Raw genomic sequence first — 14,596 nt, forward strand, 5'->3', positions numbered from 1 at the left:
CTTATTATAAAAAACTTTTGACAATAAATGATAAAAGCTTAAAATATTATTAAATGATAGATACTAAAAAAAAATGTTTAATGCAAGAGCAATAGCGAAAATAGTTTTATAAAACTCTTAATAATACTAAAAAGAAATATTTATAAATTAAAACATTTGAAAAAATAAATTAAACAGAATTACTTATACAATCAAACGTCTAACACTACAATTACGTAGTATAAGTGCAAATACATAAAATGTTAATAGGAAAACGTTATAGTAAATACATAGTTTGTTTAACTTTCTCCTTTAGTCATTAAAATGATGTAGATTTTGCAGGCATCAGTAAAAAAATTGTATCGGTACCTTCACTAAAGTTAACATATTATACTGTTCAAAGTTTTTTATTTATTTCTTATTAAAAGCACTTAAATTTTGTTTGTGAAATATTGACAAGTTAAAAGATATCATGAATAATTTATTTCAAAAATTTATTAGTTGGTAAATAAAATAGTTAAATCTTTAATACTAAGATTTAAGATACATATAAAATGCTAGTTGATATTAACAAATACTTTTATAATTTTTTGACCAAACTGTGCTTTGAAATAATTGTTTTCTTAAGTTATTGATATAGCTATTAATTTGATATCCAGGTTGTATTTTCAAAATTTAGTTTAAAGAATTTAAATATATACTTCTGATACTATAATGAATTTAGTGTGCTAAAAAAAATAATTAGCAGTTTTGAAGTTTAAACTCGTTTAAACAATATTTTAATTTTTTTACAGTTTGAACTTTCAGATTTTAAAACTTCTTATTATATAGAGAATGTTCACAGTAAATGTATTGTTAAACCTAGAAAATTAAGATAAGTTAGTTCTTCATTTTTATATAACATTAATTTTTATTACCTTTAGAGATAGTTAAACGTTTCTACTTGATACATTCTCAAGAATCAATGTAAGCATGATATGCGTAATAACTAACCACTTAACTACGTATGTAGCTATGACTAAAACAAAACAATAAATTAATTAAGTAAAACTTTAAAAAACCGTTCCCAAAGAATAACAAATTGAAGTCTAATACAAAATTTACGAATGACTAATATAAGGCTCAGTATTGTTTCGAAAGTTTAAAATACAATTAAATAAATCTAACTTTTTATTTTAAGCAAAAACATTACTTTCAGTAGTAAAAAACAAGAATTTATTAGTTCTTTTAACTACTTTTAAATGATAATTCTAATTTAAACTACCAGTTTCTGATTAAAGCTAGTTTTGTGGATAAAGGTTCTAACTTAAATTGAAACCAAACAAAGGTAATGTTTGTTTTGATTTTTGTGCGTTTGAAGTTTGCTTTATGGATCCCATTAGCTTGTTTAAATTTATTATCAAAAGTATTTACAGACATCAGCAGCAAATGAATTTTAAAATGATACAACAGACAAATAAAAAAGCAAATACAACAAGTTAGTGTGAAAATCTCAAAACTGTGAAAACTTTAAAAGACATGAATTACTTGGCCACGTTTATAATAAAAAGTAAACTGAACAGGCAAGAAAAACATAAAAAAACACCATTTATCTGAATACACGATGGCGAAGTACTATTTAAGGGAATATATAGGAATAAAAGCAAGTTACTTCTTTACTAAGCTTCATACAACAAACATAATTTTGGTACAAAATAAAATTTCTAAAATCTGTTAAAATATTGCTGGTTGTTTCATAAGTAAAGATTAATATTACGGAGTATACAATATTTAAAGAAAAAAATATTTCAGAAAAAAAAAGCTATTTAATAATATTTTATATAGTTTGACAATGATTGGCTGAATTCTTCAAGCATAATTTACAAGGATACATAATTATAATGTATAAAAGTTGTAACAGGCGAGCATTTTACTGAAAACTTTTACAACACATTGTAATAAACCTAGCAATAGAAGCTCACAGTTTATGAAAAAAAAAAACTCTTCATGCAAAGTAAGGATGCTTCAGCGCCGCAGCAGCGGTCAGCCTTTCCATCGGATTGGAAACGAGCAGCTTGGACAGAAGGTTGTGACCCGCTTTGTTCAGGTGGGGCACCAACGTGGCCCAGTTCGGGCGACTCGGGTACGCGGAGAAGGGCTTGAACTCGGGCAGCTTGTGCACTCCCGGCCAGTCGTCCTGCGTGGGCGTGCCCAGCACCCTGAATATCTTCCGCAGCTGGTCGTCCACGTCGCTGCCCGGAAACAGGGGAGCCCCCGAGTTGGAAATCTCGGCGAAGATGCAGCCGGCCGACCACGTGTCGATGGTGGTCGAGTAGTGCTTGGCGCCAAAGAGCACGTCGGGAGGTCTGTACCACAGCGTGACCACTTCGGCGCTGAAGCAGTGGACCGGGATGCCGAAGGAGCGGGCCAGGCCGAAGTCGGCCAGCTTCAGCTCGTTGTTCTTGTTGATCAAAAGGTTCTGCGGCTTGAGGTCGCGGTGGAGTATGTGCTGTCCGTGGCAGAAGTCCAGCCCCTTCATCAGCTGGTGCATGAACGACTTGGTGGTCTCGTGCGGCACCGATCCCCCGCACTGGTCAAAGTACTTCTTCAGGTCCATCTCGCAGTACTCGAACACCAGGGTCATCTTCCTCTCGGTGTGCAGGACGTCGTACAGCCGCACCACGTTCTCGTGCTTCAGCTCCTTCAGGATGCAGATTTCCCGCAGCGCCGACGAAGGCACTCCCTCGTCGTCGTCGTCCAGCTGCACCTTCTTCAGCGCCACGACCTCGCCCGTCTCGTTGTTCTTCGCCTTGAACACCGTGCCGTACGTTCCCTCGCCGATCTTCTCTATCTTGGTGTACTTGTGCATTTCGTGTTACTGTTAGTTGGCTGCAAGGAATGACACAGAGTTGTTATGTTGAATGCTTGCAGTAAAATTTCTTAATTTTTTGCGGAAGTATGTTTAAGTAGGGTGTTTGGTTTAGCGGTTTAAAATAAGATTATGTCGTCAAAAAACTTGTGTTTTAAAAGACTACTTTGAGTATAATTAATTGCATATGATTGTTATAACGTGCATGATGTTTTTAAATGTTATTCAAGTAAAAAATAAAACTAGTAGATATTCTATCGATAAACATGCTAAAATATACTGAGTTACTTAAATGATGAAAAAAATTGTAGAAAAATTTAGCTGTACATAATTGTAAATTACAAAACTATAATAAAGATTTTATTTTTGTACTGCTTATGATTTTTAGCCAAGATGAAAAAGGGTCTCTGATATCTAAAAGCTGAAAAAAAAATATTTAAAATTAATGATATTAGTACATACTAAAATAGTTAAGTTTATCCATATGGACAATTTTACCTACTTTACTAACTAAACTAAAAACAACAAAAAATTAAATTAAAATTTTAGAGAAATAACAATACTAATAAAAGTAAAGAGCTTAACTTCGAAAACATAAAGTTTACTTATTGTTCAAAATGGAAATTTTTAAAGTTTAGACAAGAGGTCGGCAAACTGCGGCCCGCAAGCTCCTTTTCAGCCAAAAATATACATTTAAAAACAATAAAATTTATATAAATACTCTTTATTAGTGCTCTAATATTGCTTAATTTATCATATTTTGATGATAAATAATATTTTTCTACTGATAACTAGAACATTTTTTTAAATAAGGCCCTTAAAGGTTTTTTTCTAAACAGTGCGGCCCACGAGCAATTTTTTCTAGGAAAGTTGGCACGCGAGATAAATAAGGCTGCCGACCCCTGGTTTAGGTGTTAAATTGTTTAAGATTTTTATAATTAATATGCATATTTGAAAAACTAAATATCTTAGTAAATCAAAAAATAACTACTTAGTTAAAGTAAAATTTGATAAGTGCATAAAAAAAAACTAAAGCATTTAAGCAAAGGTAATACAGGTATTATAAATAACTATTAAACTCTTTTTTAACGTATGCTATACAATTGTAAAATTTAAACAGTACACATTAAAATTATTTTAATTAAATTTTTATTATTATTCTTTAAGTTAAAACTAATTCAATAATAACTTACACTTCATATTTTGTAGTAAAACAGGGTTTTTTTTAATTTCTACCAGGTCTTGAAAAATTGAGTTTTTTGGTTTATTTTTTGTGTAAAATTAAACTTAGGTCAAAAAAAACATCTTACAAAATTAAACAACATAAGACATTGTAAAGCTACTTTAAATAAGTTTTTTAATAAAAAAAAAATAAATGATAAGATTTTTTATTTTTATGATTGATTTTTTGTATCTAATTAAAATTTTATTATTTCACATAAAATATTTTAAAATTCCAGGTTTTTAGTAATTTTTATTCGAAGTTTTTTCAAGTTACAGGTTTTTCTTGCCTAAACTGTCAAATTCTAGGTTTTTCAAGGATTCTAGGTTTTTTTGCAACATTGAATAACATCAATTTTAATTATTTTTTATACAACATTTAGATGTATCATTTTAGATATTTAAGTTTTTATTATAAATGTGCACAGTAAAGTTTAAGAATACAAAAAATGGCATTTAACTTTTAAAACATTTAAATTATAAGAATATAAATAATTTGATAGCACAAGTGCAAATTGTAGCTTATTCAAGCAAGTAAAATAGTATGTACACTTTTATCGACAATAGCTATAATCTAAACTAAAATGATTTGGAGGTTTTATTAGACCTAAACAGTTTTATCCAAATTAAAACTATATAAAATATGTGAGCTAAAAAAAGTTTTAATCAGATTAACTTTCAAAACTTTTTGTAAAATATAAAAATAATTTTTAAACAATTTAAAAAATACTTTAAAATATCAGGATCATATATTAAGTCAGAATGAAATTTTAAACAACTAAGAAAGTTAAAAATATCTTACCTTAATTAAGTTGGACTGTGAGTTACACTTTCAAGTATATTTTTAATTTATACCAGAAACCTATGAAAAAAAATTAAATTTGTTGAACAGAGACAAATTAGCTAAACAATTTTAAACTAGCATGATTTAAAATATACATATAAACTTTGATGTATAAAAACATTGTTAAAAAATACAGTGAATTAACTAACTGTTAGTTAACAAAAAGTATCTTGAAATAAAATTGATATTACAACTCTAATTTTTTACTTTTACTTTCTAATATTGTAGCACCATAAAACATCCTACTGCGTAACTCATTCATTTTATTCATCATATCTAAATCAAAACTATCAGCTTTCTTTGTCAAAGCAGTTTTATATTTTCCAACAAGTTCTGACCAAATTTTTATATCATCCCTAAACCATGAAAAATTAATATTTTGTTCATTTTTACATTCATGCAAACTTGGACCAATGTTACAAATTGTACCCCCTCCTAAACACACTTCATCATCATATAAAATTGCATCTTGACCTATTGTTAGGCTTCTAAGTGGAAAATCTGAAACTATCAGAGCTTTACTATTTTCTAGTAAAATAACAGTACATTTTGTTAAAGGAAAACGATGGTTCTGCCTCATTTGGCATCTGAAGGTAGATTTATTTTTGTACTTTTCTGGAATATCAGAAATCCAGTGTAAGGAGTCAGTAATGAAGCTTCTGCTGTACAGAGCTTTATGTTCAGTAGATGGCACAACAATCACATCTCCTGTTTCATTGCACCTGTGCAACACTGCATAGGCTATACTCATGCCTGATATTCCTGATCTTTGCCCAACTGTGAATTGGTGAATTCCAGTGTGCTTGGCAAGGACTTTTTCTGATTCAAGGTCTACAAAATTGCCTGGTCTTGGTGGAATGTAGGTTGAAACAAAGTCACTAAACTTTCGTTTACCAACAAAACAAATCCCAATGCTCTCTCTTCTATCAAGAGTAAAACCTATCTCTGAATTTTTTGCAATTTCTTTTACCTCAGTTTTTGATATGTGGTGTAATGGGAAGTATGTTTGTCTTAATGCTTTTTCTGTAATTTTATGTAAAAACATGGTCTGATCCTTATATGTGTCTTTAGCTCTTAACAAGTGTACTTTCTGACTATTGCAAATATTTTCGCTCAGAACTCTTTTGCCCAGAGATGTTCCACAATAATGACCTGTTGCAACAACAAAATTTTCAGTGTTGAAAATTTCCGCACACTTTTGGTGCAGCAAATTGAACTTTATTCTTTTGTTGCAGTAAACATCTGGATTTGTAGTCATGCCCTTTTCAGCCTGATAGAGCATCGGCTGAAAAACTCCAGTCCAGTACTCTTTGACAAAATTTACTTCTGTCAGAGGAATTTCCAGCTTATCACACACTCTTGAGGCATACTCCCTGTCTTCATCTGACTGGCAATGTCCTTTCTCATCACGAGCATCCCAGTTTTTCATGTAAACGCCACAGACTTCCAAACCCATTCTTTTTAGCAAAAGAGCTGACACAGCACTGTCTACACCTCCACTTATTGAGCATATTATTTTTCTTTTCAACATCTTAAAATTACTACTTTTTTAAAGATCTACAATTTATTTTCAACTCTTTAAATGCTTAAAAGCTTAAACAAAAAAAATAGCTAAATTTGTAGACATACTACTAAGAAAAAAAAAAACTGTTACATACAACAAATAAAGTAATGAACAAAAACTATATTAAATATATTATCTACTAAACTAAAATGGTATATTTTTATCAATTTTATATTGTTAAAATTAACTTTACCTTTAAATATCAAAAACACAACATTTAAATAGTTTATTTTGCTCCACAACCCCATGACTTCATCATAAAAAATACAGACGTATTATAACAAGAGTGTTGCAAAACTTTCAAAACATTGCAACACTTAAAAGCAAAATAGAGCTGGATAAAATTTAATTTATTGAGTTCACTTTAAAAAACACTTACAAATTAACTATTAGAATAAAACATAGCTTACTGTTTACCATAAAAATTTTAACTTTAGAAATAAAGCATATAAAAGTAATTCAAACAAATTAAAAATATACTTAAAGCTTTCAACATAACTTTGATAAAAGTTAGCACTAAATATTAAATTTTATATGAGTGAAACTTAAGTAAACTAAATCAGAATTACATGTTGGTAAAAACCCTACAAAAAATTGAAACTTTACTTTTATAAGATAAGCATTTAATCAAACTAAATTCATTATATGCGGTAGTTTACTAAAGCAATAAAAAAAATTATTTAGTATTGATTAGAAAGATTTTTTTAACTTGAAAGCAATTTAAAAATTTTGGAATTTTTATGTTGCTACCTTTTTAAAACAAATAGTCAGCCAGTGCTCATAGTAGGCAGGCATAGGTAATTGATTTTATTTTGTGAAGAGACAGTTATAATAAAAGTTACACATTATTTAATAGAACTAGGTTTATCTTTTCAAAACTTAGTTGACTTATTTTCTATTTAGAGTATAATAAGCAAATAGTTGAGAGGTTTGAGGTGGACAACTCTTTGCCCTAAAACAGGTTTGCTTATATTTTCTAAATTTATTGTTTCAAAAATAATTAATGAAAAAGTTTATCACCGATCTCTCACAAGTTTAGGTTGTAGAACTAGTAAAATTAGATGGCTATTTTAGATAAAAACTTAGTTAAAGTATTTTTATATCAATATATAGTGAACTACTTGATTAAACTTATTTAAAACTATATTAGTGGGTTTTAATTAGTGTATTTAAATATTTTGCAGCAATTTATAATTTATCAACAACTACTGAACAACAGAATAAGTCATAATATTTATAATAATTAATATTGTAAATCTATACTTTTAGACTTAGTCTAAAGAAAAATTTAGCCTAAAAAGACAGCAGTAGTATACATATATTAAGGAGGGCATAGGGGATCCAACATATTATTAATCAAAAAACATTGACTTTTATAAAAAAGCTTAGAGTATATATACTATAAAAAGTTTTTATAGAGTAAAAAATTAAGTTTAACTTTTGAGATATAACCAGTTTTGTTAAAAAAATCCAATACAACTATATGGAATCAAAAAATTCAAGGCCAATTTATTTGGAACTTTGAAAATTTTACTAAAAGTCTTGCTTCTCCTTAATTTTTCAATCAATTTACTTCAAATTTTCAAGAAATGATCTTTTTTGTATTGCAAACAACTTATAGGAAGCAGATTTTGAAATAAATACTTAATAAAATAATGACTAAGATTTTTTTGTTCATTTCCTATAACATTTTTTTACAAAAATTTAAAAATCTGTTTACAACAAGTTGTTTAAAATTTATTAAAGATTACACTGAGAAAGTTTTAATGCAATTGCTCAAAAACTGAAGGAGTAGATAGATTTTATTGAAATAGTCTAATTTTGTCATTTTAGTTTTTGCCTACCGATAAGACCCAATAAACCCTCTAACTTTAATTGCTTATATCTCAAAAGTTACTTTGAATTTTAACAAGCAGTAAAGAGTAACTGGTAGCTTAAATAAGTATGTAGAAAAAAAAACTAATATTCAAAAAACTGTTACCCCCTATACCCTTAAAAAGTACAAAAGCTTATAAGAAAATAGACAAGAGAAACACAAAGAAAAATCGTTAAAGTAGTATAAGAAACAGAGTTACCACCCTTTGAGCTAAAAATACTGTCTTGAGTGACCTTATACTAAATTGAGTCATTGTAAAGTCTTGAAATTTTCAAAAAAAATTCTTTTAATTTTTCAAGAAAAATTCAAGTTGATTAACACAGGGTTGCCACTCGTTTTTTCAAATTTTTTCCAGGTTTTCCAATTTCTTCCAGGTTTTTAAAAGTACACATTTTTGGGTATGATTTTAGTTTAAAGTTAAGTTTTAGGTAAGAAGCCGTGTTTTATAGTACAAAAACATTGAAAAGATACTGTAAACTAAATGTGTTTTTTAGTAAAACATTTTTGATGATGACAAAAATTTTTTAGTTATATGGTAGATTTTTTGTGTCAAATCAAAATTTAATTATTGAACATGTAAAAACTGTTAAAAATTCCAGGTTTTTCCAGGTTTTTTAGTAATTTTTGTTCAAAATTCCAAGTTTTTTTCAAAATTCTCCAATTCCAGGTTCTTCCAGGTATTTTCTACCTAAATTGTCAAATTCCAGGTTTCCAGGTAAAGTGGCACGCCTGTGAACAAAACTAGGTCAGAAAATAGCAAAATATTGCAAATAAATCTCATTCAAAATTTTGAAAAATTTGTCCTGACACTGTTAAAAAAACCAAATAACTACCCTAAATCAGCCTGAGTTTTGATAAAACTTCAAACCAACATGATATTTCTGAGTGTTCAAGTATCCTATATGTGTGGCACCCTGAGAAAAGCAAAAGATGATCAATAATAAAAGTCAGTTTTTTTTTTTTATATTTACCTAATTACAAGCACATATGAGAAATAAATTGACTTCATCTATACCTACAACAGAGTTCGTGCGGAAATAATTAAAAAATTAGCCTGATATTTTACAACTTTGATCGATTTAGCCTGATGTTCACCTTCCTCATATGTATTTGTTTTGAGTATGCACTTCTCATTACTAAATACGCATTTTATATTAGTCACAAATTTTTTAACCAAGATAAAAATTTCTATTAGTACCCCTTTTTATCATGACTTGAAACTCTTAGTTTGAAACTCTTTATTAAGTAGCTGATGTGTTCAGAATGTGTTAGTCTCTTTAATAACTTAAATAACTTTTAATAAACAGTAAAACATTTTATTAATTAACTGCTATGAGTTTTAGCCTAAAGTATATTTGGTATTGAGTTTCTAATTTAGGAATTATAACAGTTAAACAATCTAAGCTTTAAAAACTAGCTGATGTAAATAAATTCAAACCAACAGCTAAGATGTTTTAATTCAACTGTTAGGTTACATGACTATTAAAATTAGGTCAACTCAAATTCCTACAATTCAAATTCTTAAATTTTGTTAAAATAAGCTAAATCTCTTAATATAAACTGTAGTTGAGAAAAAAAAAATACCTAGATGTGATTAAAAATAATATGATTACGAAAAAAAATGTATAAAATATTCTTATAATAAAAATATTATTAAGAGAATATTGAAAATATTTATTTTCTTTAAGCTTTTAAATTATATCTTGACAAATAGTTTGAATTTGAAAAAAAAAATGCACACATAGGTCTGACTATTATAATCATAATGGTGAAAAAAATTTTTTTAAATTAAAATTAAAATAAACAATTTAGTTTTGCTTTAAAAATCAGAAATTAAGTGTTCAGAATTTGAATTGTCCGAATTATAATCGTTGTGCACCCCAACTGTAATGTTTAAACTGATAATTCTTAATAAACTTTCTTAATTATGTCGTATACAATCTACTTAAAAAAGATACTTAAATTTTTATTAGAAACTAAAAAAGTTTAAAGCATTTGTTTTAACAAATACTGACTAATTTTGTCTTTAATACAGGGTTTGTGCGTGAAATTTTTTTCATTTAGCCTGACTGAGACCAATTTAGCCTGACATTTTTTCAAAGTAAAGAAAATCCCCTTTATAAGTAATTTTTGGTATTGGGGGGTTTTGATTAGTACTATTATAGTCTCCGACTTCAACCAGCTTTATCTCAAAAATATTTTAAGCTTTAAAAGTCTGCAAAAAGCAACTCATAGCTTAGTTACAACTCAATAAAATAAGACTAAATTGTGAAAAAGGTGATTGACCCCTATGCCCTTAATATAACAAATTCAGTAATAAGTTATAAAATAAGTGTTATATCTAATCTGTTACTAGTGTAAAATTTTAATATATATTACTAAACACAATTGTTCAAATTAATTAAGCAATAAGTAAAAACATTATAACCAGAAGATTTATAATAAAACGACTTGCATTGTTGTGTTTTATTAAAATTTAAAATGAAACCCTTACAGAAGTATTAAAGTAAGTAAAAAGTGTTTATTATAGTATTTTGACTAATACTTAAAATTGATACATAATTATAAATCCTAAACTCTAAATAAATAAAGTGATTGTTGATATCATATCAGATTTAAAAAGCTCACACTTAAATTAAAAAAACCTTTAATAATCTTGTATTCTTAATTATTTGTTCTTGTATAGAAAAATTAATTGCACCTAAAATTTGTACTCCAACAAAAACTAGTATTTACATCTTAAAGCTAAGTTTTAGTGTTGTGAATATCTCTAATAACTTAAAACAAACAGTAAAATATATGAATAAACTGCTAAGAGTTTTAATCCAAAAAGTATTTGGTATAAAGCCTTTAAATTGGAAATTAAAACAGTTCAACCAACTAAGCTCCGAAAAACATAGCTGATGTAAACAAATTCAAACAAACAGCTAAATTGTTGAACTAAACTGTAATGTTTAAACTGTATTTTATTATAAATTTTCATAATTATGACGTATATAATCTACTCAAAACAAAATAATGAAGATTCTAAATTTTTTTTAGAGATTCAACAAAAGGTTGTAAGCATTTATTTTTACAAATACAGTCTGATTTTGTTTTTAATAACTAAATCTTTATTTAGAAATAAATTCACATCTCAATCTGATCTTATAAAGATTTCTTTTTTTTTTATCAAAAATTGTCAAGCATTTAAACTGAGAAAAACTGAGATTCTCAAATTTTTAGATAAAAAAACTGATTTAGCCTGACGTTTTTCAACTTTTTTCAAAAAAACTGATTTAGCCTGACTTAGACTGATTTAGCCTGACGCGCACAAACCCTGTTTAATAACTAAATTTATATTTAGAAATAAATTCACATATCAATATGATCTTAAAAAAAAATTCTCAATTTTTCTTTATCAAGAATTTATAAGCATTTGAACTGCAAAAAAACTAAGATTCTCAAATTTTTAAATAAAAAAACTGATTTAGCCTGATGTTTTTCAACTTTTTCCAAAAAATGATTTAGCCTGAAGCGCACAAACTCTGCTACAGTCTTCATTTAAAGTTTAATTCTTATACTATACATTTTGAGGTGTGACTAGGATGATGTTGCACCAATATTAAGCTGAAATTATTTTACATTCAATGTCTTTTTTAACCATAATTTTAGGTTAAAATTCAATCATTTAAGGCTAATAATATGTTTAATCTAAAAAGATACTTTGTCTGATACAAACTATACAAAAATACAGTATGAAATTATTTATTTATTATTAACTATAAAATTTAATCAATTTTATTTTGCAATACCTTAATCAATTTAAATTATTGTATTAATACAATGCTTTATATTGTAAAATAAAAGCAATTAAGTATATAAGTTTTATTAGTTTATGATAAATAAGTATTTATTTTATATACTTATGAAATACAGATTTTGGTAATTACCTAGGATCATGTTGCACCAACAACAAGCTGAATTTATATAATATTTGGTGTCTTTAACATTAGTTTTGTGCTAAAAATCATTCCTTTAATTACTATTATAGGAAAGTTTTTGAATGTATTTATATACCATCTGCCACTTAATATCAATAGATTGTTCATTTTGTTTTATATTTTATTACACTAAGCTTTTCAAAACTATACAAGTTTCATTCTCAAGTGATAAATTTTAAATGAAATTTGAAAAAAAAAATTGGTAAGTTAACAGCTTAAAAAATAGCTTTAATTATAATAAAAAATAGCATTAAATGGAAAACAAAAATATTAAAAATTTATAATAAACATACCTTTACTTTAGTTTTACTTGCTAAATCTCTAAATTTTGTATTTATTTGAATTTATTCATACGTCATAATTTAAAGTTATTTTTTAAGCTGTTCACTTACCAAAAAATTTTTTCAAATTTCATTTAAAATCTATCACTTGAGAATGAAACTCATATAGTTTTAAAAAGCTTTGTGTAATAAAATATAAAACAAAATGAATAATCTAATGATATTAAGTTGCAAATGGTATATTAATTCCTTTAAACATAATATTTTTAATCTTAATAGACACTTTGTTTAGAATTTTTTTTATAAATACATGGTAAAAATTTAATTGTTTTATTATAAAATAAATTATTTGATGTACTTTACAATATTGTAATTGATATAAATTATTGTATTAATATAATCATAGATCTCTTATCAAAGGATAGTTGACCATAAAGTTTGTGTGAAAAAGTTACTGCATGAGTCAACCAGTGAAAAATGTGAAGTTGGGGTTCCACAAGGGTCAGTATTAGGACCGTTGTTATTCTTAATACATATAAATGACCTACAGAACAACACTGGTCTTAACATCTTCAACTTTGCAGATGACACAATGTTATACAAAACATATACAAAAGACACATATCTAAATGACAGTAAAAATTTTAACATAGAACTTAAAAAGGTATCAGATTGGCTTATGGAAAACAAACTTAAATTAAATGATAGTAAAACCAGAAGCATGATTTTATATCAATCAAAAACTATTTTTTGGAAAAATAAAGATTCTAATGTAAAAATAGGTAAAACAGTTATATCAAACACAAATAGCTATAAATATTTGGGAATAATTATAGACAGAAATTTAAGATGGTCAGAACACATAGAAACTATATAAACAAAATTACAAAAAACATTGGGTATATTATAAAAAACCAGACACTTCTTAAATGAAAAAGCATTATATTTGATCTTTAATTCTTTGCTTATGAGCAATGTTAGATATGGCTTGTTGTGCTGGGGAAGAGCAAATAAAAAATGTATAAATGATATTAATGTTCTCATAAACAGAGCACTTAGATGCATACATTATAAGAAACATGATGACAGTGTAAGAGAATTAAAAACTTAGAAAAAAATATTAGATGTTGAGAGTCTGTATCTATATGAATTAGGTCTGTTTATGTTTAAGTTTAACTACAATTTGTTACCAGATAACTTAAAAAATTACTATAAAAGTGTAAAAAATGTACATAATTATCATACCAGGTCTTCAGAAACAATTTTTTTCCTACCTAGATTCAACAGCAAAATAGGTCATAAATCACTATTCTTCCAAGGTAGTAAGTTATGGACTAAGTTACCATTAAGTTTAAAAAGTTTAAGTCATTTTGGAAAGTTCTAGCATGAACTTAAAAGTTATCTTTTAAATAGTAATTCTCAAGGTCATTAGTGATCATTCCTACTCCCTATTTACTTTGTTTAAGGAGTTTGATTTTTTCTTTTTTTTACATTTTTAGTTCATTATAATTTTGATTAAGTTTGGGTATGCAACTCGATGACCGAGAGGTCTTTTCGCTATCCAGGTCATTGAACCAAAACATTTTTGAGTAAAAATTTTTGTTTTTTTTTCACTTTTTGTTTGATAAACTATTATTGCAATTTCATGTATGGAAATATAAATTTGTATACTTACTAATGACCACCTGAATTCTTCCACATTTTATTAGTTTTTAATAAATAACTTAAATTTTATTTTTAGAATATAAATTTTTATCCAAAAGTTATGAATAAAAAAGACATCGATTATAATATAATTTCAGCTTGATATTGCTGCAACATCATCTTAGGTAATTACCTACTTTGTTTATAGTAGTTTTAACACTTAATCTACTTAACAACTTTAATCTTGTTTATTAAATAGTTGCATTTTTATAGTTGCTCTGGTAGGGAGGGTAAAATTATAAACATGAATGTGTATGATAAATCTAAGTCTAAGGGGGAGGAAAATATGGTTCATA

At 26.9% G+C, this 14,596-nt stretch overlaps 2 protein-coding genes across 2 annotated transcripts; both read right to left on the bottom strand.

Annotated features, from left to right (window-relative positions):
- Window positions 1-1,276: 1,276 nt before the first annotated feature.
- Window positions 1,277-4,922, bottom strand: LOC145829228 (cyclin-dependent-like kinase 5). Its single transcript, XM_082936969.1, has 2 exons — window positions 4,851-4,922; window positions 1,277-2,847 (listed from the first exon to the last, which is right to left on the bottom strand). The coding sequence occupies exon 2, from the start codon at window positions 2,825-2,827 to the stop codon at window positions 1,964-1,966; it is 864 nt and encodes a 287-aa protein (XP_082793095.1). The 5' UTR covers window positions 2,828-2,847; window positions 4,851-4,922; the 3' UTR covers window positions 1,277-1,963.
- Window positions 4,923-4,982: 60 nt separating this feature from the next.
- On the bottom strand, window positions 4,983-6,445 carry LOC145829227 (mitochondrial tRNA-specific 2-thiouridylase 1-like). Its single transcript, XM_082936968.1, has one exon. It carries the CDS (start codon window positions 6,421-6,423, stop codon window positions 5,080-5,082), a length of 1,344 nt encoding a protein of 447 aa, XP_082793094.1. The 5' UTR covers window positions 6,424-6,445; the 3' UTR covers window positions 4,983-5,079.
- Between the last annotated feature and the right edge of the window lie 8,151 nt (window positions 6,446-14,596).

This window comes from Thalia democratica, chromosome 2 (genome assembly GCF_965202585.1).
Source record: "Thalia democratica chromosome 2, ktThaDemo2.hap1.1, whole genome shotgun sequence".
Lineage (NCBI taxonomy): Eukaryota > Metazoa > Chordata > Thaliacea > Salpida > Salpidae > Thalia > Thalia democratica.